The 25,429-nt window shown below is 46.6% G+C and overlaps 1 protein-coding gene across 2 annotated transcripts in view; it reads right to left on the reverse strand.

Annotated features, from left to right (window-relative positions):
• Positions 1–18,584, reverse strand: part of Apcdd1l (APC down-regulated 1 like) — a 61,228-nt gene extending 42,644 nt beyond the window's left edge. For both annotated transcript variants that reach the window (XM_059262022.1, XM_059262021.1), the window contains exon 1: positions 18,294–18,584. In XM_059262022.1, coding sequence (XP_059118005.1) covers positions 18,294–18,342 — 49 coding nt within the window. In that variant the 5' untranslated portion in view covers positions 18,343–18,584. The remainder of the gene's footprint in view (positions 1–18,293) is intronic.
• Between the last annotated feature and the right edge of the window lie 6,845 nt (positions 18,585–25,429).

Below are 25,429 nucleotides of genomic sequence, written 5' to 3' on the forward strand. Positions count from 1 at the left end.
ACCTTGGCTTTGGGGCTCTCCAAATCCCCACGTCCTTCATTTAATTAGGAATGACCCTGACTGTGGTGACAGTTTCCCACAGCACTCCTACAGAGGGTGTGAGCAGGATTCTTCTCCCTGGACTTGACCTTAGTCTCTACGACCGAGCAGTGTTCTCATGTTCACACTTCTCCTAGGGAGGAGACATGTGGTCCATCTAGTTGACTGCACCACTGGGCCTCTAGCTGCAAGGGAGGCTAGAAATAGCTAACAATAACTAAAGACAGGGCTTCTAGAACCTTGGGAGAGGAGGGAAGCAGACACTGGGAGGCGCCCCTCAGTTTGCCTGCTCTTAGCCTGGCCTACTGTGTCCAGAAGAGCCTATTTCAAGAGAAATTATCCACAGTAATGCTTAGCTCCTGTTTCTCTCCTCCTGCTGGCCTCTCCTGGCCATCTCTGTGATCTCTTAAGTGTCACTGGAGAAAAGTCCCCAGATATGATCTGGATATGATGGCCCTGCAGCTCCTTAGGTGGCGCCTGTCTCCTTCACCTAAGCCTTACTGTCTTTGACTGTGGTGGAACAGGGTGCCAAGGCCCCTCTGCATCCATCCTACCACATGATTTCCATCTTCAGGGGTCAGAGTATGCAGAGTGGGGACCTCCACAGGCCCTTTTCTCCCCATATGTCATTCCTCATGCCCCCATGCATTACCCACCTTTTTTTTTTCTTTTTTGAGACAGAATCTCTCACTGGCTTGGTAATAATTGTCCACTAGGCCAGGCTGGCTGGCCAAGAAGACCCAGGAATTTGCCTGTCCCTGCCTCTCCAGGGCTGAGACTACAAGTCTATGCCATCATGCCTAGGTTTTGATCAAACTCAGGTCCTCATGCTTTGCAAGGCAAGTATTTTGCTCACTAAGCTATCTCCCTAGCTCCTACTTGATCATTCAACAAAAGAAAAAATAAGTATTTTTATGTGGGCCTACCATGGCCAGAGCTATTCATCTGATACTAATTAAAAAATAGAACGGTTTATATCTGGGTTTTCAATTCAATTCCATTGATCAGTATGACTGTTTTTATGCCAATACCATGCTTTTTTTTTAAGTGACTATAGCTTTGTAGTATAACTTGATATCAAGAATGGTGAGACTTCCCAGTTCATTGTTTAGGATTGTTTTAGCCATCCTGTTTTGTTTTGTTTTTTTTTTTTTTTTTTTGTGTGTGTGTGTGTGTGTGTGTGTGTATGTGTGTGTGTGTTTCCATATGAAGCCGAGAATTGTCCTTTCAACCAAAACAAAACAAAAAAATGAGTCTGTTTACGGGGCGGTGGTGGCCCACTCCTTTAATCCCAGCACTCAGGAGGCAGAGCCAGGCAGATCTCTGTGAGATCAAGGACAGCCTGGTCTACAGAGTAAGATCCAGGACAGCCACCAAAACTACACAAAGAAACCCTGTCTCGACAAACAAACAAGCAAACAAACAAACAAAAAGAAAATTGTTACTTCAAGATCTGTGGAGAATTGTGTTGGGATTTTAATGGGGGATACATTGAATCTGTAGATTGCTTTTGGTGGATTGGCCATTTTTATTATATGAGCCTACTGATCCATGAGCATGGGAGATCTTTCCATCTTCTGATAACTTCAATTTCTTTCTTCAAAGACTTGAGGTTTTTGTCATACAAGTCTTTTACTTGCTTGGGTAGAGTTACTCCAAGATATTTTATATTATTTGAGGCTATTGTGAAGGATGTTGTTTCCCTGATTTCTTTCTCAGCCTGTTTGTCATTTGTATATAGGAGGGCTATTGATTTTTGTGAGTTAGTTTTGTACCCAGCTACTTTGTGGAAAGTGTTTATTAGCTGAAGGAGTTCCCCAGTGGAATTTTTAAGGTCACTTATGTATGCTGTCATATCATCAGCAAGTAACGATACTTTGATTTCTTCCTTCCCAATTTGTATCCCCTTGATCTCCTTCAGTTGTCTTATTGCTCTATCTAAGACTTCAAGAACTACATTGAATAGATATGCAGAGAGTGGATAAACCTTGTCTTGTTCCTGATTTTAGTGGAATTGCTTTGGGTTCTCTCCATGCTGTGGGATGGTCTTTCTGTATGCTGTGAATATGTGTTGCTACCATTGGTTAATAAAGAAGTGGCTCTGGCCTATGGCAAGACAGGTTATAGCCAGGTGGGAAATCCAAGAAAGAGACAGGGAGAAGAAAAGTGGAGTCAAGAAGATGCTGCAAACTGTTGCCTGAGAAGCAAGATGTAATGGAACTCAGGTAAAGCCACAAGACACATGGTGATACATAGATTAATAGAAATGGGCTAATTTAAGATGAGTGAGCTAGTTAGTAATAAGCCTGGGCCATAGACTAAACAGCTTGCAATTAATATTAAGCCTCCGGTGATTATTTTATAAAAATGGTTGCTGCCCTGGTGAGACTGGGCAGGACCAAGAAACTTCAGTCTACATCTCCATGTAGTTGATGTTGGCTATGAGCCTGTTGTAAACTGCCTTTATCATTTTTAGGTATGTCGCTCGTATTCTTTTTATCATGAAGGCATGTTGGATTTTGTCAAGGGCCTTTTCTGCATCTAATAAGATGATCATGTGGTTTTTTCCTTTCAGTTTATTTATATGGTGGATCACATTTATTGATTTTCATATATTGAACCATCCCTGCATCTCTGGGATGAAGCTTACTTGATCATGGTGGATGATCTTTTTGATGTGTTCTTGATTTTGTTTGCAAGGATTTTATTGAGTACTTTTGATCTATGTTCATGAGGAAAATTGGCCTATAATTCTCATTCTTTATTGGATCTTTGTGTGGTTTGGGTGTCAAGGTAACTACGGCCTCATAGAATGAGTTGGGCAATGTTCCTTCTGTTTCTATTTTGTGGAATAATTTGAGGAGTACTGGTATTAGCTCTTCTTTGAAAGTCTGGTAAAATTCTGCACTAAAAGCATTTGGTCTTCGGCTTTTGATTAGGAGACGTTTCTCCCAACTGGACTACTTCTGTTCCACTAGGGACTATAGGTTTGTTTAAATTGCTTATCTGGTCTTGATTTACTTTGGTAAATGGTACCTATCAAGAAAATTATCCATTTCTTTTAGATTTTCCAGTTTTCTAGAGTACAGGGTTTTTGTTTTTTTTTGTTTTGTTTTGTTTTGTGTTGTGTTGTTTTTTTCCGAGACAGGATTTTTCTATGTAGCCCTGGCTGTCCTGGAGCTCACTCTGTAGACCAGGCTGGCCTCAAACTTACAGAGATCCACCTGCCTCTGCCTCCTGAGTGCTAGAACTAAAGGCATGTGCCACCACCGCCCAGCCTAGTACAGATTTTTAAAGTATGTCCTTATGATTCTCTGCATTTCCTTGGTGTCTATTATGAGTTTTTAATTTTTATTTTGTTAATTTGGATATTTTCTCTCTGCCTTTTAATTAATTTAAATAAGGGTTTGTTGATCTTATTGATTTTCTCAAAGAACCAATTTATTTCATTGTTGTTTTTGTATTGTTCTTTTATTGTTTTATTGATTTCAGCCTATGGTTGATGATTTCTTGCTGTCCACTCCTGGATCTTAGTTCTTTTTTTTGTTTTGTTCTAGATCTTTCAGGTGTACTGCTAACTTACTAAGATGAGATCTCTCCAGGTTTCTTTTTCTCAATGTAGGCACTTAGTGCTGTGATCTTGTGTCTTAGCACTGCATTTATTGTGTCCCATAAGTCTGGGTATGTTGTGTTTTCATGTTCGTTCAAGTCTAGAAAGTCTTTCATTTCTTTCTTTCTGTCTGTCTTGACCCACTTTTCATTCAGTAGAGAGTTGTTCAGCTGCCATGAGCTTGCAAGCTTTCTGTTGCTGTTGATATACACCATTAACCCATGGTGATTTGATAGGATGCAGAGAGTTATTTCAGTTTTCTTGCATCTATTGAGACTTGCTTTGTGTCCAAGTATGTGGTCAATTTTGGAGAAAGTTTCATGAGGTATTGAGAAGAATGTATAACCTTTGTGTTTGGGTGAAATGTTCTATAAATATCTGTTAGATCCATTTGATTTATTAATGTCAGTTAGCTCTAGCATTTCTCTGTTTAGTTTTTTTCTAGATGACCTGTCTATTGGTTAGAGTTGAGGATTGAAGTCTCCCACTAACAGTGCATGAGTGTCAGTGTATAATTTAAGCTGTAGTAGTATTTCTTTTTACAAATATGGATGCCCTTGTGTTTGGGGCATTAGATGCTAAAAACTGACATATCATCCTGGTGTATTTTTCCTTTGATGAGTATGTAGTGTTCTTCAGACATAAAGCCACACATCCATGGACACCTGATTTTTAATAAAGAAGACATAAACACACACTGGAAAAAGATCTCAGCATCTTCAACAAATGCTGCTGGTCAAACTGGATATCAGCATGTAGAAAAATGCAAATAGATCCATACGTATAACCCTGAACAAAACTCAACTCCAAATGAATCAAAGACCTCAACATAAAACCGGGTATGCTGAACCCAATAGAAGAGAAAGTGGGGAGTAGCCTCGAACTCACTGGCACAGAAGACTTTCTGAACAGAACATTATTAACACAAGCACTAAGACCAGCAATTAATAAGTGGGACCTCATGAAACAGAACCAGAAAGCTTCTGCATGGTAAAGGACACTATCATTTGGACAAAGCCACAGCCTAAAAAATAGGAAAAGCTTTTTTTTTAACCAAATCCTCATCCAATAAAGGGTTATTATCCAAAATATATAAAGAACTTAAGAAACTATATATTAAAAAAAACCCAAATGAAAAATGGGGTACAGATCTAACAGAGATTTCTAATAGAGGAAACTCAAATGACTGAGAAACTCTTATTAAAGAAATGTTCAGTATCCTTAGCTGTTAGAGAAATACAAATCAGAACTACTTTGAGATTCCATCTTACACCTGTCAGAATGGCTAAGATCAACAACACAAGTGGCAGTCATACTGGCGAGGATGTGGATCATGGGGAACACTCCTCCATTGCTGATGAGAGTGCAAACTTGTCACTATGGAAATCAGTGTGGAGGTTCCTCAGAAATATGGGACTTGATCTACCTTAAGACCCAGCTATACCACTCTTGGACATATCCCCAAACGACTCTTTGGCCTACCACAAGGACACTTGCTCAGCCATGTTTATTGCTGATCTAATCACAATAACCAGAAATTGGAAACAACATAGATGTCCCTTGACAGAAGAGTGAATAAAGAAAATGTGGTACATTTACACAATGGAGTATTACTCAGCTCTTAAAAAAAATGACACCATTGCAGGCAAATGGATGGAACTAGAAAAAAAAATCATCCTGAGTGAGGTAACTCAGACCCAAAAAGATAAATATGGTATGTATTCACTTATATCTGGATATTAGCTGTTAACTAAATGATAACCAAGCTACAGTCTGTAGACCCATAGAGGAAGGGACTGGGGGTACACATGGATCTTCTTTAGAAGGGAAAATAGAATAGATTTTATGAGTGAACTGGAGTAGGGATATGTGGGTGGAATCAGGGGAAAGTACTAGAATGAAGGGCATTTTAGGGATGGTATGGAAACCTGGTGCAGTGGAAACTTCCTGTAATATATGAAGACAATCCTAATGAAGTCTCCAAACATTAAGGGAGGTGGAACCCCTACTGGCCATCTCTTGTTACCAAATGAAGCTTCCAGTTCCAAATGAGTTGTGGGCCAAAAGAGTCCCATGGAAATACCCAAACAACCCAGGCTGTTGCCAAGACAATAGGCTGCTCTCCACAAACTGAGTACAAGGCCTCATTGCTGAAGACAACATCCACACAACTCACTGGATATGGAGAGGTTAAGCTGATGCTTACATAGAACCTTCACCCCCATGTTCTAATGTCGATGACATGGAAAGGTACTCTGCAGCCTACCAAAAGAGAAACATAAACATCAACCCAACCACAAAAACCTTTGCTTTACAATCTGTCCTGCCTACAAAATATGCCAGGGCGATGATGGCACAAGTCCTGTAGGAATAACCAACTGTGGTGGTTTGAAAGAAAATGGTCCTCATAGGGAGTGGCACTACTAGGAGGTGTGTGGAGGAAATGTGTCACTATGGGGGTGGGCTTTGAGGTCTCATGCTCAAGCTGTGCTCAGTGTGATACACAGTTGCTTCTGCTGCCTGCGGATCAAGATATAGAATTCTCAGCTCCTTCTCCAGCACCATGTCTGCCTGCACACCACCATGTCTCACCATGATGATAATGGACTAAACCTCTGAAATTATAAGCCACCCAATTAAATGTTTTCCTTTATAAGAGTTGTGGTGGTCATGGTGTCTCTTCTCGGCAATAGAAACCCTAAGACACCAACTGATGTCTGATTGATTTAAGGCCCACTCCATGAGATGAAACCCATACCTGATACTGCTTAGATGACCAAGAAGCAGAGCCTAGATAGCCCAAGGACCTAGGGTAAAACCAAATACTACTGGTCTTAAAAAAAAAAAAAAAAAAAAAAAAAAAAAAAAAAAAAGAACGATAAAGACATCTGCTGTACTCGTAGATCAGTGCCTTATTCAGCCATCATCAGAGAAACTTCCTCCTGCAGCAGATGGGAACAAATAGAGAGATCCACAGCCAGACATGAGAGAGAGAGAGAGAGAGAGAGAGAGAGAGAGAGAGAGAGAGAGAGAGAGAGAGAGAGAGCGCGCTTAGAATACACCGCTCTAAATGGGATGTTTCCATTAAATCCTTCCCCTCAGAGCTCAGGGAACCCCAAGGAGGAGGAGGCAGAAGAAGTAGGGGGGACAGAGGACACTAGGAGAACAAGGTCCTTTAACTGAACAAAGCTCATACGAACTCACAGAGACTGAAGCAGCAAGCACAGGGCCTTTGCACCAGGTCTTCAGCATGTATACGAGCGCTCTCAGTTTACTACTTTCGTGGAACTCCCGAATATGTAAACCAGTGGGTCTCTGGTGCTTATGCCTTCTCTCTCTTTTTTTAAATTTTATTTTTTATTTCATGTACATTGGTCTGCATGCATGTCTGTGTGAGGGAGGCAGATCCACTGGAAGTTGAGTTACAGACAGGTGTGAGCCACCATGTAGATGCTGGGAATTGAACCAGGGACCTCTGGAAGAGCAGCCAGTATTCTTTAACCTCTGAACCATCTCTCCAGCCCCACTTATGCTTCCTCTTGGGGATCTTTTATTTTTCTGTTGGGTTGTCTTGTCCAACTTTGATATGATGGTTTTTTTCTGTCTTATTTTATTTTGTCGTGTTTGGTTGTTCTCTCTTAGAAGCCTGTTCTTTTCTAATGAGAGACAGAAAGGAAGTGGATCTGGATGGGAGAGGAGGTGAGGAGGAACTGGGAGGAGTAGAGGGAGGGGAAATTGTATTCAGATTGTGTTGTATGGGAAAAGGATCTATCTATGCTTATTAAGGGGAGGGTGCATGAAATGATGAATTATTGATTAAGAAGCATGTGTTTTTCTAGTAGAAGTCCCTGGGTTCAGTTCCTGATACCCACATGGCAAATTACAACTGTCTGTGACTCCAGTTCCAGGGGATCAGATGCCTTCTTCTGATGTCTGTGGGCACCAGGCATGTATTTGTGATATACAGACATACACTCAGACAAAACACTCATATGCATAAAATAAAATAAATCTGAAAATCAAAATAAGAAAACCTCATTTAATATTAGTAGAAGTGGCACCTAAGAAAACACACACACACACACACACACACACACACACACACACACACATACACACACTCCTCTTACCTTTGAACATCCCATGACAACATTTAGTCCCAAACTCTCCATCTGGAGTTTACTAGCAAACTGAGACTCATTCCTTAATGGGAGGTTGTCATCTTCTCTGACATTTTGGTGGTCACCTTCATTGACTTTCAGAAGAGATAGATGGAAATGCCAAGTACTGTGGGACTCTACAGACATGTGATAGTCAGCCTTAATTGTCTGAGTCTGGAGTCACTTGGGAGACAGGTCTCTGGGTGTGTCTGTCAAGGGATTATCTTCATTAGGTTGATTGAGTGGGAGGACCCGTCCACTATGGGTGGCACCATTCTCTGTGCTGGAGTCCTAGTCTATATAAAAGGAGAGAGTAAGGTGAGCACCAGCATTCACCTCTCTCTGCTTCCTGACTGTGGACACAATGTGACCAGCTGTCTCAGGCTCCTGCAGCCTTGACTTCCCCATCACGATGGAGCATATCCTGCACTCTGAGCCAAAGTCAACCCTTCCTTCCTTTTGTAAGGGTGTTTTATCCCAGCAACAGAAAAGTAACCAAGATAGAGACCCAGTAAATCCAAACCCTGCTTGTGGTCAAACCCAGATAGTCTTGTCTCAGGAGCTGCGGGTTGCTGGGGAGGAAATTGGAGCCTGTCAACCTTGGGTTAAAACTAATGAGCCCAAGAGTAGACTTGTAGCTAGAGTTTTCCTGCCTGGCCCACAGTCAGGACAAATCTCTCTCACCCGCCAGTCCCGCAGCCGCTCAGACCCGACCAAGTAAACACAGAGACTTATATTGCTTACAAACTGTATGGCCGTGGCAGGCTTCTTGCTAACTGTTCTTACAGCTTAAATTAATCCATTTTCATTAATCTATACCTTGCCACATGGCTCGTGGCTTACCGGGATCTTCCCATGCGGCTTGTCATGGCGGTGGCTGGCAGTCTCTCTCCCAGCCTTCCACTTCCCAGAATTCTTCTCCTTGTCCCGCCTATACTTCCTGCCTAGCCAATGGCCAATCAGTGATTTATTTACTGACCAATCAGCAACACACTTGACGTACAGACCATCCCACAGCATAGACTTCAGTTTCCACTGTCTAGCAAATACTACCAGCCACCAAAGACACATGCTAAGACACTCTAGCCGTCCATGCCAAAGAAGAATCAATTTCATTTGCTGTGGTCACTAGAGGTTCCAAGATTAACACACCCATGTCTTGTTCCAGATTTGCACTCACTTGGGGGAGAGAGTGGGGCTGGGTGTAAGCTATTGCTTTTGACTCTTCTTCCTGTGTAATTTAGTATTGAGGCTCTGGGAGGGAAATTTAGATATATATTTTTCATCTTTGTGTGTGTGTATGATGTGTGCATTTGTATGTGTATGTATGATGTGTGTGATGTGTTTGTATGTTGTGTGTGTATGGGTATGATGTGCATGTATGCATGTTCGTAGATGAAAACTCAAGTTACACTCCTGCCATGGTGTCTGTGTGGAGCTCAGAGGACACCCTCAGGTGTTGGTCCTTGCCTTCCATTTTGCTTGAGGTAGGATCTCTTGCTTGCCACCACATACGCCAGGATTGCTGGTCTGTGAACTTCTACGGATTCTTCTGTCTCTGACTCCCATTTTCCTGTAGAATTGCTGGGATTATAGCCGTGTGCTACTGTGCCTAGCTTTGCCTGGGTTCTGGGAATCCAAACTCAGGTCCTCATGCTTGCATGGCAAGTGCTTTGCCCATTCATCTGTCTCCTCACATCCCTTAGATACGTCTTTTCAAATGCACACCGTGCTCTTGTGATAGCTACAATGAAGGCTTGTGGCACAGAGCCATTTAGCTCACTACTCTGAAAGCATGGTCCCCCAAGAGACATTGGAGGCATATGGGCTAGGACCTAACCACTAGGTATTTTGGTTGCAGCCAAAAGAAGCTACATGGAACTTCTGAAGCCTAACGAGTATTCCTTGGAAGGATGTAGGTGCTCACTGGACTAAACAGAGCTTTTGGAATCCAGCTGGAGGGAGCCACAGTTTTCCAGCATGCTGTGAGTATGAATGTATGGAGAGTCTGGTCCCCATAGTGAGCATCCTTAGTTGGAGTTCCATATCCCCCAGGGAGGTGAGGTATGTGGGTTGAGGGACCCTCCAGGACTGGGTCCAAGATGAAGGATAAAGAGGACTAGAGTCCAGGGGACAAAGTCATCGGCTGGGCTCTTCTGTCTGGTCTCAACTGGAGCAGGACTTGATATGGGAGTAGGGGTGGGGTGGGAGAGGATCCATGCACTGCCAACACAGCCCAGCATTGGTTAAGGATTTCATTTTTCCTGGTTCTTCTCAGTAGCAGGCAACTAGTGTCCCTGGGCTGATCATGATGAGGGACTGTTAGACTTTCAGACTACCCAAGAGCACTGAGTATTGAGTTCTGTGCTGATTCTCTGAAGACTGTCACCAGCGCTGGGGACTTCTAAGCAACCAAGACCTTACCAGGTTGCAATCTCCCTAGACATCTGCCCTTTGACAACACTCTATCTAGCCCAGGATGTCCACTGTCTCAAGTATGTACTGTCAAATCACAAACTCCTTCCTGAGAGCTGTGTCCAGTAGATAGTGAGCCATCTCTAATTATAGTCTGGCCTCAGTCACCCTGCAGAGGCTCCATTACCCAATTCTAAAGCCCTGTCCACTAGACTTGGAATAGGATGTCTCTAACAATCCCCTCTAATAATAGCAGGGAGGACACAGGACCCCCTCTAAACACCCAAATCAACTTCCTTTCAGACAGCCAGTAGATCAGTCTGCCTGGGTCTCTTACATAGAACTCCCAGTATGTGTTTAATGTCGTATCTGACACTGAGACATTGTGACCAGCCAGGTACCATTTTTAGTGATGGTTAATATGATGGTCAGCTTCAGAGGATCTAGGGTCACCTAGGAGACAGGGCTCTGGACATGTCTGCGAGGGATGATCTAGGTTAGATAAGCTGAAGTGGGAAAACCGTCCTTAACATCCTTAGCTGGGCAGGACCATTCTATCACCTGACTTCTGTTCTGGACTGAATAAAAGGGGGAAAGTGGGGAGGAACCTGGCTGGTTCTGAAGAAATAATCCAAACACCAAACCACACCAAGCAAAGAAGTGACACTTGTAACCTTAAGAGCACTCCAGAGCAAAGGCCAGACTCAGGAAAATCTCAGAGAGCATGCCGAATGCTGAGAACACTATGGAAACCATGGTGGACACCAGAGACCTGGGCATCACAGAGAAAAGGTGGCACTTCTCTGCCACCCAGAAAGTCTGAAAGATACAGACAGTTGAGATCCAGGGGGCTGTACTCTGTGACTCCAGGGCAAGAAGCAACACGTGAGAGACCTGTCCCGGAGAAAAGCTGTACACTGTCTGACCCATGCAGACGAAAGACCTGAGAACCCTGACAAATAGAATCAACTCATGGGAGAGCAGAGGAGCAACACTGTGAACATGAACGAGAAAAAACCAAAGGAGAAGGGCCCAGTCATTCCAGATCTGGAGTCCCTGAGCTCCAGGTACCCAAGGAAAGCCACCAAAGGACACCTACCATCTGAAGTTGGCAAGTTGGCATAACAAATTAGATAGGGAGAGAAAGAAGGCCACAAGGACCCCCCCCCCTACACACACACACACACACACACACACACACACACACACACACACAACCAGGAGACTGGACTACAGAATCTAGATGATGGAGCCATCAAGTCTACAAACAGGAGCAAATTCAGTGGGAAAATATGTGAGGCCAGGAAGACAGGGTGAGATGTCCCTGCCTCATGTAGCAGAGGAACAAACAGGCGAGAAAGGTGTGGAAATCCCAGCGAAGGCTCAGAAAGAGAAAATTCTCCCTGGAGATTCAGATGTCAGGTGCCTGGGATCCAGAGACCTTGGAGACACTTTGGACAGTGACCCTAAGATGAGAGTAAGTCAGGGTGCCAAGAAAGACGCAGAAAAATCCAAAGAAAGATCAAGGCATCGTGTACACCAAGAAATTAAGAGCAAGAAGTCACTAGGGAGGTGGAGATATGCAGTAAAGACGTTAAGATAGGGATAAATAAATTAGAGATAAATTCCAGTATGATTTTCACTGTAGGTGTAAAAGTGAATTCTGTAAATAATGGGATCAGTGGTTTCTTTTTGGTTTTTCAAGACAAGGTTTCTCTGTGTAGCTTTGTGCCTTCCCTGGGTCTTGCTCTGTAGACCAGGCTGGACTTGAACTCACAAAGATCTGCCTGCCCGAGTGCTGGGATTAAAGGCGTGCGCCACCACCGCCCGGCCTGGGATCAGTGTTTAAGGGAAGAAAGCTTGGAGTTTTCCTGGCTATAGTGTCTTCAAAAGTCCATGTGTAGATCATGAAGGGATAATAATGAAAGTTCAGCCTTCCTTGTTGCACAAGAAAGCCCTGTAGCAGTTCTCTAACCAGGGGTCGGGGGAAGAGCGAGAGCAAGCGCTTCTTGACTGCAGGTGTGAGATGACCAGCTGCCTCACACTCCTGCTGCTGTGGCTTCATTGTGCTGGACTGGACCCTCTAGCTGTGAACTGGAATAAACCTGCCCATCCTGCTGTTGCCTCTCTTAGGTATGTTGATGTTGTCACAGCAACAAGGCAAGTGACAAATACAATTCCCTAACCCAGTGGGGCACCCTCCATACTCATGACAGGAATGTCAACATTAGCAAGGCTCATGGAGAATGGTGGTGGCAGGGGTAGGTGAGAATGAGAGCTGCAGACCATCTGTGGGGAGGCTGTCTAGCTCTTTGGGAGGAAGACGAGGGACATATTTAACACACACCTTTTGTAGCAGTTCCAATGCTGGGAACTTACATTACAATCTGCAGGCAAAGGAGCATCTGGAGACTGATGAAATGGTTCAGGATAGGTAAAGGAGCCTGTGACCAAGCTTGAAAACGTGAGTTCAGTCTCCAAGACCCATATAGTAGAAGGAGGGACCAGAATCCTGAGAGTTGCCCTCTGACCTCCACACATGGGCCATGTGTTCTTTCTGAGAGGATGAAGCCAAGTTTGTAGGCAGGGTCAGGTCACTGGGACCTGTGGGCTGTGTCTGTTAGGTACTGTGATTTTCCCTACTCCTCAGACAAGATGACTGAGGTCAATGATGTGAGCAAACCATGCCCACCTTGCCTGCCAAGGAAGATCCTCAGGCTTGCTAATAGTTTAGCTGCATCTCTGCACAGTCATTGTGTGCCTTGGCTTCTTCATCTCAGATGAGAGTGAGGAGCTCTGCATTCTGGGGATGCTGGAAGATGAAGACAACAGCCTTCAGTGCAGTGGTAGATTCTAAGCTGGTGTGGGACTTGTAAGACGGAGTGAATGCTGAGTACATAGAGCCTGTCACCCATCATACTCGCACTGAAGTGGAGGCATGTGTGGGTCCTAAGTCTAGAAGAGAGAGTCTTGAGGCTGGAAGCAAATGCAAACCATCTCCCCAGGCAAGGCTAGCCCTATCCACCCTGTGTACAATCCTTCCATGGAGTCTCCATGGCCACTGTCGTAAGGTCCAACCCCTTCCTGACACCCTGTGATTCTTTGGGATTTGGGTCCTGCTGATTTCTAACCTCATCCAGTCCTTGACCCCTCACCCTATCCTCACAAGCTCCACGGCCTTCTCTCTCCCCAGGGTCACCTCTGCCTTCTCTGGCAACCAGATCTTTGCTCACTCCATTCTTCCTGCTGGACATTCCTCCTGCTTTTCCAGCTAATAGTGTCTCTTACTTCCAGTTCTGGTCCGCCTGGGACCTTTTTAGGGAATGTTCTTTAACCTTCCAGCCCTGGCTAGGGACCCTTACACCTGTGATGTCTGGTCCTCACCTCTCTTGTGATTCTTCCCTCCCTGACTGTTCTTTGCCTAATTGGTCCCTCCACTTTACCCCAGGTGACAGATAGCACCTACACAAGAGGGCTCCTAGCATATGTTCACTGGCTTGGGACCGACCGGGAGTCACTCTGCTAGACAATTCTTTCTCTTTAAACTTTTATTTTATTTTTAATTATGTGTTTGTGCTTGAATGAGGGTATATGGCAGAGGAATCGGACCCCCTGGGACGGGAGTTTCCCATAGTTGTTTCACGAGGACCCTAGAAACTGAACTCTGAAGAGCATCGTGCTCTCTTAACGGTTGAGCCATCACCTCTCCAGCCTTGATAATTAGCTTAATAGCCACCCACATCCCCATTGAACAAACAAGGACCCAGGAGGCTTCCATTGTGAGTCAGGGACAATCTAGGAGATAGGAAAGGCTGGGTGTGGCTGCATAATGTGAGGTTCGTGAGCATTTGGGATCTGCAGAGCTTTGATGGGCACACAGTATACCAGAGTGGGAGCAAACCAGCATTCGGTGGCACTGGACTGTCAACGGGACCACTGGTCCTTCTTCTCTGGATTCGGAGCCTCTAGGAAAGGCTCCACTCTGCAGTGTGGCTCCAGGGCCACCTGAATCTTAGACTAAGCACTAAGTACACATCCTATTACCCTTTGGATTCCAGCATCCCGAGACCACAGCTGTCACCATTCCCAATCCACTGATGGAGACACAGGTCTAGGGCGGCTGAAGGGTCCTGTGACAGCAAAGAAGGCAATAAAGCCAGGGTGGGACCCAGGTCAATGTTCAAAACTGGTGCATAGGCAGATGTCATAGTGGGTCCCAGTCTGCCTCCACCAGCTTTCCCAGGGCTCCCTGGACCATCGGTCACCCTCCAACTAACAGGCCTGACCCATGTGGCGCTTTCATTGCCTCCTCCTTGCTGGGCATCTCATTTTCCAGATGTGGCTTCCTGTCCCAGGTTTTTTTTTTTTTTTGGTTTTTCGAGACAGGGTTTCTCTGTGTAGCTTTGCGCCTTTTCCTGGAACTCACTTGGTAGCCCAGGCTGGCCTCGAACTCACAGAGATCCGCCTGGCTCTGCCTCCCGAGTGCTGGGATTAAAGGCGTGCGCCACCACCGCCCGGCCCTGTCCCGGGTTTTTTTGGGAACAGTGGGAAAGCTCAAGGGGTGGGGTCAGGCTGGGCTTCGCACAAAGGGTTCATGTCCAGAACAAAGAGACCCGACTGCCCAGGCCGATATAACCATCCTTTGTGCCAACTTTAGAATTTCATTGCTTCCCCAGAGTCCCCAAGCTCGGCTTAGATGTTCTCGAGTTCAAGTTGATTTTAATAGCCTCCCTTCCTCCTTGTATTGGGCTATTGATCTTCATTTTGCAGACTGACTTTGGCGGTGAACCGCTGTATCTTGGAAGGCTTGTCAGGGGCTCATTTAGGCTCACAGCTTTCATTAGCACAGTTAACGTCCTGTATGTCACACACATATTTCCTCACGTGTAGCCTCTCTCTGGTTTTCCATCCAGATGGTTTTAAAATCAAGGAAGCTGCCGTGTTTGCCTCGAGCTGGTTATTTTGAATTTCAAGATAGCAGCCTCGGTCAGAAGATAAGCGAAACAGCTGGCCGGGTTGATTTCGCCTGCGACTTGCCAAGTACAAGATGAAGTCTCTGTTGATAATTTCCTTTGTTTTAAATAATTAACACAATTACCAATTTCTATTCCCCCTGGGATGCCGCAGAAGTGTATTTAAGTTAATTTGCTCCCTGTTTTGTTTTGTTTTGTTTTTGATGTGTGTGTCTCTGTGTATTTGTGTCTGCATAGTGTGTATGTTGGGGGCATGTGCACATGTGTGCACAGTCGTGTGGAAGCCAGAGGTTGACACCCATCTTCCTCATTCACTCTCCATCTTATTCTTTGAGATGCGATCTCTTACCCACTTACGGCTCACTGGTTTGGCAAGATGGGCCGATAGGCCCCAAGGAGCCTCTTGTCTCTGCCTCCCCAGTGCTGGGGCCAAATACGTGCCACTGTGCCAGGAGTTAGAACTCAAGCCCTCAGGCTCGCATGACGGAGCCATCTCCTCAGCCCCTTCCCCTTTTTATACTGGGTTTTGAAACTGCTCTCTGTCAGAACTAATCTATTAGGGAATAGCTGTGATTTTTTTTTTTAACCTGCTTAATCTGTACCTAAATGGTAACTTGTCATCACAAAGTAGACAGCTCTAGATAAAAGCAAGACGTAAATTAGATAACCCTTATACACAAAAAGTAAGAGAGTGAAAAAAAAAAAAACCCAACAAAAAACCCTGAGGCAGCGGTTTTTCATTGCCCACCTCAAGCATAAATTGTTGAATAAGGAGATTTTTTTTTTAAAGCCAGAAATTGCTGTGGAGGGAACTGGTCCCAGCAGCTAGAGGGTTAGTCTGGGACGTGCCTGGCATCATGTGTACATAGCCTCATGCCTATCATCCTCTGGTAAAGACATTTTCAAATACAGACCAAGAGAGAACAAATGGTAAAAATCAACGTCCCATTAAAAGCCACCCAGGATTTGCTGTTTTTCTTGGGTCCCTGCTGTGCCCTAGATTTCCTGATTGCTCAGGGCAATAATAACAAAATCCTCTGATTCTTGTGAAAACCTACCCGATTGGGTTGAACTAGCCAGACCAGAGGTTCCTAACAGGGGGCTGTTTTGCCCCCAGAAGACACCTAGCAATGTCAGGAGACACTTCTGGAATTTTGTGACTTTGTGGGGGGAATGCTGCAAGCCACCACAAGGCACAGGACAGCCCCTTCTCCAATAAGGAAGCTTGTTCCAAAGGTCAACAGTGAGGAGGCTGAGAAACCTTGGGTGTGGGTGGGTGTGTGGACACACGTGTGATCGCTTGTACAATCTGAACTTCCTTAGCAGAGGGGGGGAATGTGCCATTCTACCCGAAGTTTCCAGAACTTGGAGATGGCACTCAGGCATGCTTCAGCTCAGGTACTGAGTTGTGTAACTAATCAGATAATTAGCTGGTTTCCGTTTCCTTTCAGGAATGCAAGGGACCTGGACATCTGGTGATGGTGCCAATGGTAGAGTGGGCTTTGATCAAACCACTGTGTAGAACATAATGCCAGGCTTAGGCCTAGCATCAGGGAGCCTTGGAGCTTGAGCTGGGTAGAGTGGTTACTCTGTGACCTCAGGGGTCTGACCCAGGGGCTGCCCTGCTGTAGAGCAGATCCCTGCTAGTCGTCCCACTGGGCAATCTTCTCTTCTTTCTCGTGGTGTTGGACTTGCTGTGGTGAAAGGTCACAAGGAATGAAGCAACAAGACTCCCCGTGAGCAAGCCTTGGTGCTAAACTTCAGTGATTTTATTGGCATGGCAAGGAACTTGAGGCTTGCCAAAGACAACAAGCCCACAGTGCAGCTGAGAGTGTAGTTTCCAGGGTAGTGTGTCCCCTGCTCTGGCCTGCCCAGAGCCCTGGGGAGATCCAGAGGCGTGGAGAGGATGTGGTGTCCACCACAACGGCCAGCACCAGCTCCTCCCTTACCTGCCCTGTCTGTACCTCCTGTTCTTACTTGCTAGTAAGCCAGCAGGGAGGGGGACTTAGTCAGTTTTATGCTAGGATGGCTCAGTGCTGAGGGCTGGCTAGCTGTGTGACCTCTGATTTCTACTCAGCCAGAGAAAGCAGGCTGTGATGAATGAACCTTGGATGCATGCATGTGCAAGTCTTCAAACTGTGAGCACGCCCCTCCCTTGATTTCCCTCCAGGTCCCTTCATCTTTTCTCAAAATATCTTGTGTAGAAATTTGGGATTAGGAAAGCAAGGCTGTGTTGAAGAGCTATGGTGCCCAAATCTACCTTTGAAAGGGTCTGAGTGTGCTTGAGGTCCTGCCAGAAGACCTCAGGGCCTGGGATATGGGCTGCTGTGTACTGCAGAGTTTCTGGGTGCCAGGCAGTGACTGGCAACAAGCTGGGGACCCTGTGGCTCACCCTCTGTACTTCACAGTAATCCTAGACAAAGGCAGGGTTTTCATGTCCATCTCACAGGGGAGAAAGCTGAGGCCCAGAGTCCTGATGGGTAGGCACACAGTCACATGCAGTGTTGATCTGTGCTTCCAAGCCACAAGGTTTGACCAGGACCAGAATTCTTAGTTTGTGCCTGGGGCGAGCCCTGGCTTTGACACACTCCTACTACTGCAGTTACTCTCATTCTCACCGTTGGCACCTGGGTAGAGCCCCCATCCCTCCACTGTCGGGTCTGCTGGGTATCACCCGTGAGAAGCTTCCTTCCTTCTCTCCCAACCTTGCAGTAGAACACAGCCTTAGCAGTCTGTGGGTTTGGTGTGCAAGACCAGCCCAACGGCCAGATCTAAGTAATCTGGATTTTGTCCCTTACCTGGGTAACTCGGTTGCTTGGGATAATCTGAAACTTCTTGATGCCCCAACACAAGCGGGTACTCTGGATACCTGGAAGCCAGGCTCCAGGGACAAAATCCACATATCGCCTAGTTACCTAGCTCCTCCATCAGAGCCTAGAAAGATCTTGGAGACACCACAGGTGCCCTCCAGGTGAGTCTGGGGAAAGGGTGCACACAGGGCAGCAGCACAGGGCAGGTACCCAGGCCCAGTGTGACCATCTCCAAGGGCCCTTGGGAACATTAGAAGGTGAGTTGATTGGGGAGAGTGGCACCTACCTCTCAAGAGCACCAGGACGCATGCGTAGAGGAGCATAGCTGCAGGCATCCCTTCGGGGCTCACTGGAGTATGAGGCACTGAAAGGAGTCTCCGGCAGCCAGCCGTGGGCTGGGGCGAGCTGGGTCCTGTGCCCCTCGCCTGGGCTGTGCCGCTGCTTGTGGACTGGGGATCCTGGAGAGCTGAGCTGCGCACTCATAGGTCTAACTTGCCAGAAGAGGTGGAGACCGTCCTGGAGCAGTGCACAGCCCCGGGCTTGGCTGCTCCTGCAGCTCACACTCCCATGCGACCTTCCTGAGCCCTGCCTCCAGGGTCCTTGAGCCTCCCCAAGAGCCCTTGCTCAGGGCAAGGAAGCCCTCCCCCCCCCCCCCCCGCCCCCGACAAAGCCAGAACGCTGTGCTTCACGCCCCAGAGCACTCAGGCCAGGCTGTTCCTGGGAAAGGCAAGGGCCTAGGGATGCAGAAAGTTCTTAGCCTTTATGGGCCCAAGACCCCAGAAATGTCTGTTGAGGTCTTCCAGATACTCTTAGCGCGGGAGCACAGTGAAAGTGGCCAAGCCTGCCTTGCTCTGTGTAATTAGGCAAAGCCTGGAGCCGTCTGGGACGGGTTTCCTCCCCCACCCAACTCCTCCTCCTGCCGCCACCCCACCGGACTCATCCGAGGGAGTCGGTTTTGGGTGGCAACGCAGAGGCAAAGCAGCCGCGAGGACAGGCAGAACACCTCCAAAAGGGTCCCGGAGCTCACCAAGTCAGACATTGAAAGGGACACCCTGTGTGGCAAAACAAGCCTTGTGACCACCTGGGAAGGGGGCATGAGAGTTAGGATTGTATAGAGGAAGAGAGTGAGGTGGCGGGGGAAAGTGGCTCTGGTCGACTCCTTTTCACAGGGAGCACCAGGCTGGTGGTGTGTGGGTCCCAAGGGGCAGCTCCTTGTGTTGTCAGGAGCTGGGAGAAGATTTAAGAAGGGGAGAAAAGAAGGAGGGGAGAAGGAGACTAGGGAGGGAGGGAGAGAGAGAGAGAAGAAAAGGAGAAGAGAAGAGAGAAGATTGAGAATGGAAGGGATAAAGGAAGAAAGAAGCTAAGGAGGACTGGAGGGAGGGAGTGGAGAAAAACACAGGAGGAGGGGGAGGAGGAGGGGGAGGAGACTGTCTTCCTGAGGCAGGGCTGTGTCCAGGCACCTGTTGGAGCAGTCAGCTTGGCCCTCAGAAGGCTTCCCAGGTTTTTTCAACTGCCCACTTCAGTGGGCTGAGCATCCCACAAGGGACCCAAGACGCCTCTTCTCTTTCTTGAGGAACTGGGGTGAGTTCCTCAGGGACTCAGGGACCCCGAGATCCCTTCACCTCCATCCCCAGGACCCCCAGCCTAGGACCCACTGCTGTCCTTACTATTCTCTGCAGAGGCAAGAAGGAAAGGTAAAAGTGCCTACTGGGCCCTTCACAAGGAGGTGTGAGAGGATCTATCTCCTTCCAGAAGGTGCTATTTCTTTTAGTGTCTGTGGATTACTGAGCACAGCATGAGGTTTGTGGTGGATGTCTGAAATCCACATCAATGCAAACCTCCCCTGGCCAACAGCTGTCCCTGTCACAGGAAGTTTGCTTAAGGGCCAGAGGAGAGCTGTGCATGATGATTATTTATAATTTGCATAATTGTGATGATTTGTGGTGACTATGTGTCCATAAATTTGTAAAAGTTGCCATTGCAGATTAAGATTCTCTGCCCATCTTCTGCCCATCACGGGATGACTGGCCTCTTTGTGCCTTCTGAATCCATGGCAAGTCCCTGGATGTAGAGAGGAGCTCAAATATTAGTGGTTTTTTTTTCTTTGTTGTTTGTTTGAAAAGGGGTTTTTCATGGCTGTCCCAGGTGGAGTTATAATTTGATCTTTCAGAACTTACCACGCTGCTGTTAAAAGTAGAAGCTCCCCACAGAGGGTGGCAGGCAGGATGGCTGTATTGGCTGATTTCCCCACTAGAACTGTTGATTGCTGAGAACACAGGGTGGCCACCTGTTGTGTCCCTCACATCCAAATGAGCCAGTAGTTCTTGTTAGCTCCATGTTGCAGCCATCTCTCCAGCCCCAGCATGAGAAAAAATGAGTTTTGAGTTTGGACCATTGTCCCCGGCCCACACAGGTGGATAGCAGGAGGTGGAGGGAACAGTACTCAGGACAGTAGGGGAAGCTGGAGAGGAATGGGTGCCCAGGTGATGGGTCCACACTCCTCACTCCACAGGTAAGAAGGCAGAAGCATGCACAGAGTGGGTGAATTAGCTGGAACTTAGCTGCTCGGAGATAACCCAGCCTTCACCTCAACACAACACGAAGCAGAAATAAAGTTAAAGGGGCCTGGGAGGGTCAGTGGTAGAAGTGTTCTGTGTAAACTAGTGACTTGCATTCATCCCCAGAAACCATGTAAAGGTGGAAGGAGGGACTGACCTGCACAAAGTTGTTCTCTGACCTCCCATGGCACATCCATCCACATGCACCCATAACATTTTTTTTTAAAAAAGTAGACAAATCGAGTGTTACAGAAAGACCTCCATCCAGCTCCAGCTTGGGGAAGAAATGATCTTATGGGAGTTACAGGAACACAACGGACTCACAGATACACCACCAAGTCCCTTGGGTGGCTTATGTGCACCACTGAAGAATCCTATCCACAACCCACACAGCTCACATAAAGCTGTACCACTGAAAAGTGTTCTGGATAGCTATGGGCAGCCATCCTACCAAAGTAGCTCCCCAGGAACCCCGGTGAATTGTTGGGGAAGGGAGAGGTTTGTGAGAGTTTACCCCCACCTCCACTAGGGAATGTCAACAGTGGAGACCTCCCAAGAGTGTCACGCTGGAGGTCACTGTTGCTCTCATTCATGATGGTGACCAGAAAACAGCCACACAGCATAGCATTTGAACAAGATTCTCCTGGAGTTGTGACGACACCAAGTGAGAAGGGGAAGGAGAGACTAAAGTTATGACTCCCCTATGACTTCAAACTGACTTTACTTTTAAAAATAAAGGAAGGAAAGAGGAAGAAAGGAAAGAGGGAGGAGAAGGGAGGGGAGAGGAAACATGGAAGGGAGGAAGGGAGGGAGAAAAATAAAGAAAAGATAAAAAGCTACATTACCTCAACCTTTTGTTTTGCAAGAGGAAGGATGCCACACTCAGCTCCTGTCCACTTTTCCTAGCTCTAGAATAATTAGGAAAAATCTCAGGATCTAGAAGATCCAGAGTGGATGTGTTGTCTGGGGAAGAAGCCCCATCCAGTGCTGGTACCTCTCAGGGCACCATTGCTTTGGAGTTTGCAGAGCTCTGCTTTCTGGGTTGGTAATCACAGTGGGACCCTTCAGGGCGTCAGAGCTTCTTGGGGGTAGTTATAAGGGGTTTCTTGACAGACACGGGGGTGCTAGGGATCTCTCATGAGCCAGGCCCTTTGTCTCTCCCCCTGCTTCTAAACACCCACTTTCCCATCCTTGCCCATGTTAAAGGCACCCAGAAGATAAGATCGACCAAACTCTTACTGAGAAATGCTGTTTCCTTTGCCCACTATCAGGGTGTCTGATCAAAGAATTGGTGCCCAAGTTAGTTATCTAGTAACCAAATAAGCATCAAGGTGGCCTCCCAGGGACTGCTCTGGATGAGTAAGGGCCAGGCCAGAACAGGATCCCGCCTTCTCAGACCCGAAAACTCCCTGGAAAGGAGTTGAAGGCCACATGGCTGGTGTGCAGTGGAGCCTAGCTGGGAAAGCTCTGGGGCTTGGAAGTGGTTTCTCAGCCTACCCCTACACTTCTGGATTCTGAGTGGCTTCTTGTCTACTTGATTCTTGGGAGGCAGCATGTGGAAACCCCTTGAGCTTCCTGGGACCTCCCTCATCAACCCTTATACCTGTCTTAGGCATTTTTTTTTCTTGCCTCATCTGGATGTTGTGTGTATGGCTGTGGGGAAGTGGTGACATTGGAGGACTTAGCTTAGTGGATATATTTGAATGAATAGATGGATTACTGGGTAGAGGGATGAGAGAGTAGATGGATGGATGGACTGGGGCTTAGATAGATGTGTGGGTAGATTGATAGAGAGGTGAGTGATGGATAGACTAAGGCTTAGATAGATGAATTGACTAATGAGTAGATGGATGGATTGAGGTTTAGATGGATGGGTGGATGGATGGATGAGTGAGTGAATAAATTGAGGTTTAAATGGATAGGTGTATGGATGGTTGAGTGAATGCATGGATTAAGGCTTAGATGGATGGGTGGATGGATGGATGAGTGTGTGAATGGGTGGGTGGATAGATGGATGAGTGAGTGGATGAACTGAGGTTTAGATGGATGGGTGGATGGATGGATGGATGGATGGATGAATGAGTGTGTGGTTGGGTGGGTGGATGGATGGATGAGAGGATGAATGGATTGAGGTTTAGATGGATGGGTGGATGGATGGATGAGTGTGTGGATGGTTGGGTGGATGGATGGATGAGTGGGTGTGTGGATGGGTGGGTGGATGGATAGATGAGTGGTGGGTGTGAGGGTGGGTGCTGGCTGGCATTGTAATCGTCACAATTGTTGCCTGAATAATGTGGAATTCCCCCCTCCACATTCACTAATTAATTAGTAATAATTCATCAGTGAACCCCAGGATTCATCAACTCACCCCTGAGTTACCAGCCCTGAAACTGTGGAGACACACCCTAGTCCTGGTCCTCAAGATACGTTTTTCCACAAAGGCAGGCCATGGTTTCTCATAGGAGTAGCAGCAGGACCAAGAAGGTGGATGGATGTTTCTACAGAGTTAGAGTTCCCGCCCCTTCCAGGTTCTCCTTGGACACCACTTTGCCTAAGACCTCAGAATATAGGCCAGGCCCCATATTCGCAGACCTGCACATTCTTGCAGAATTGCTGTTTCAGGCAGAGTTCCCCTGTCCACTCCCTTTCCCATCTACCAGCTGGTGCCAAGAAAGGGCATACCTACTAAGACAGATTCTCCTGCTTTGTGGGAGGAGAAAAATAATGCCAAGTCAGTTAGTGTCCTCCATACCGCCGGTTATAAAGTGTGCTGTTATCCTCCTATGTAAAAATCAATACGGACTCCTAATACACTACCTTAACAGCACAAAGTTTATTATTTCTCTTCCATTATGAAATTAGCAGTGCTCCCAATATACTGTTTGGAAAATACAGAGAAAGCAGAACAAAGGAGAAATTGACAGTCATATATACTCCCACTAGCCAGGGACAGTCACAGCTGACCCTGGATATTCAAGTCTCTTCTTGGTGTTTCTCTACCTCTGTGTCTACCTATCTATCTCTATCCAAATGTATCTCTGTATCCTGCTGTTGCCTACCTACACATCTCCAAGCTGTTGTCAAAGCTCATACCAAAAGAAGCTATCAGCGTACCGACTTGTCCTTTGGGTTACTTCCTCAGCCCTTATGGGACTGTCGGGGCAAGATTGTGAGTAGAATAGGGGTACAGGACAAAGTCATATACTTTACATTTTTTGGTGCTTATTTATTTTTGTGTATGGGGTATGGGTACATGCCTTGGTGTCCCTATGAAGGCCAGTGAGTAACTACTGGGAGTTGGTTTTCTTCTTCCACCATGTGGGTCCTGGGGGTCCAACTCAAGTGGTCAGGCCTGGTGGCAAGCATCTTTACCTACTGAGCCATCTCACCAGACACTTAAAATATTTTTGGCCCTACAGATGGAAACCAGGGCCTCATACACACTAAAGCACATTTCCACTGAGCTGTATACCCACTGCTCGTATCTGCCTTTTTTTTTAAAAAGATTTATTTATTTATTTATTTATTTATTTATTTATTTATTTATTATGTATACAATATTCCTCCTGCATGTTGCCTGCAGGCCAGAAGAGGGAACCAGATCTCATTATCAATGGTTGTGAGCCACCATGTGGTTGCTGGGAATTGAACTAAGGACCTCTGGAAGAACAGCCACTGCTCTTAACCTCTGAGCCACTTCATCAGCCTCGTATCTGCCTTTTTTAAATTCACTTTTTATGTGTGAATGTTTTGTCTGATGTATGTATGTACACAATATGCTTGCCTTCTATCCTCAGAGGTCAGAAAAGGGTGTCAGATCCCTGGAACTGGAGTTATATGTGGTTGTGAGGCACACGTGGGAACCGAACCCAGGTCCTCTGGAAGAGCGGCCAGCGCTCTTACCTGCTAAGCCATCTCTCTCCAGGCTCTTCTTCTCAGTTCTGATTTTGAGACAGGATCTTATTACATTGCCCACGCTGGTCTTGAACTCACTTTGTAGTCCAGGTAGTCCTTGGACTTTTGATCCTCCTGCCTCAGCCTCCTGGGTAGTTGGGATGGCAGGCTTGTGCTGTCAGGCCTGGGAAAACGTTCTTTTGTGGCCAAAACATATTTCAGGTTGGATACTATTGGGCTGGGACCACAGAGCATGGGGGGTGGGGCGGGGCAGACAGGACCCATTGTCTTAGGCTTGCTGTTAATTTTGCTCAAAGCTTTGTTAGGCAGCTGTTTGAAAAACTGTTTTCTGTTTAGGATTTCAATCTGGAGTAGACCATCAAGTGAAACCCCAAATGCCTGGAAGGTGGTATTGTAGGGAAGGCAGTGTTGCCCACAAACCCATCCTCCGCTATCAGCTCCCAGGGTGGGGAGGGGATCATGGCTGGAGGTGTCCCATCAGTTATTGGTGGTCTGAATTCAGGGAGGAGAGGATGTGGTTTCCCTTTCATTGGGCTGCCTGGTTTTGGGGTCTTGGGAATGATAGAAACAAAATTCTGGGACAGGGTGAAGGGAATCTCCTGAATGCTCCAAGCAGGACCCTAGCAAGAGCCCTTATGGTTCCCCCATGCCTTTCCTTTGCAGTTTACAATTAGCATTCAGGGATTAGTTTCCATGCCAGCCCCCTCCCCCCGAAATGGAATTTTTATCTCTTGATTCATGCTACAAGATAAAATCCCTGTTTATCCAGTCACATGAATAATTGATAAGCACTTTCCAACTCGCCAGAAGCAACTTAGCAGTCTTCTCTTGCAGCCTCGAGCCCCCGGCAATTTCCGGAGGACCAGAGCCCTCCGGGTTCTGCTCGGAGTGCGCTGCTCTCTGTCTCTGAGGTGTGAGGTATGAGGTGAGGCTTATCTCTTGATCCAGA

The sequence above is a fragment of the Peromyscus eremicus genome, chromosome 4, assembly GCF_949786415.1.
Source record: "Peromyscus eremicus chromosome 4, PerEre_H2_v1, whole genome shotgun sequence".
In the NCBI taxonomy this organism is placed as follows: domain Eukaryota; kingdom Metazoa; phylum Chordata; class Mammalia; order Rodentia; family Cricetidae; genus Peromyscus; species Peromyscus eremicus.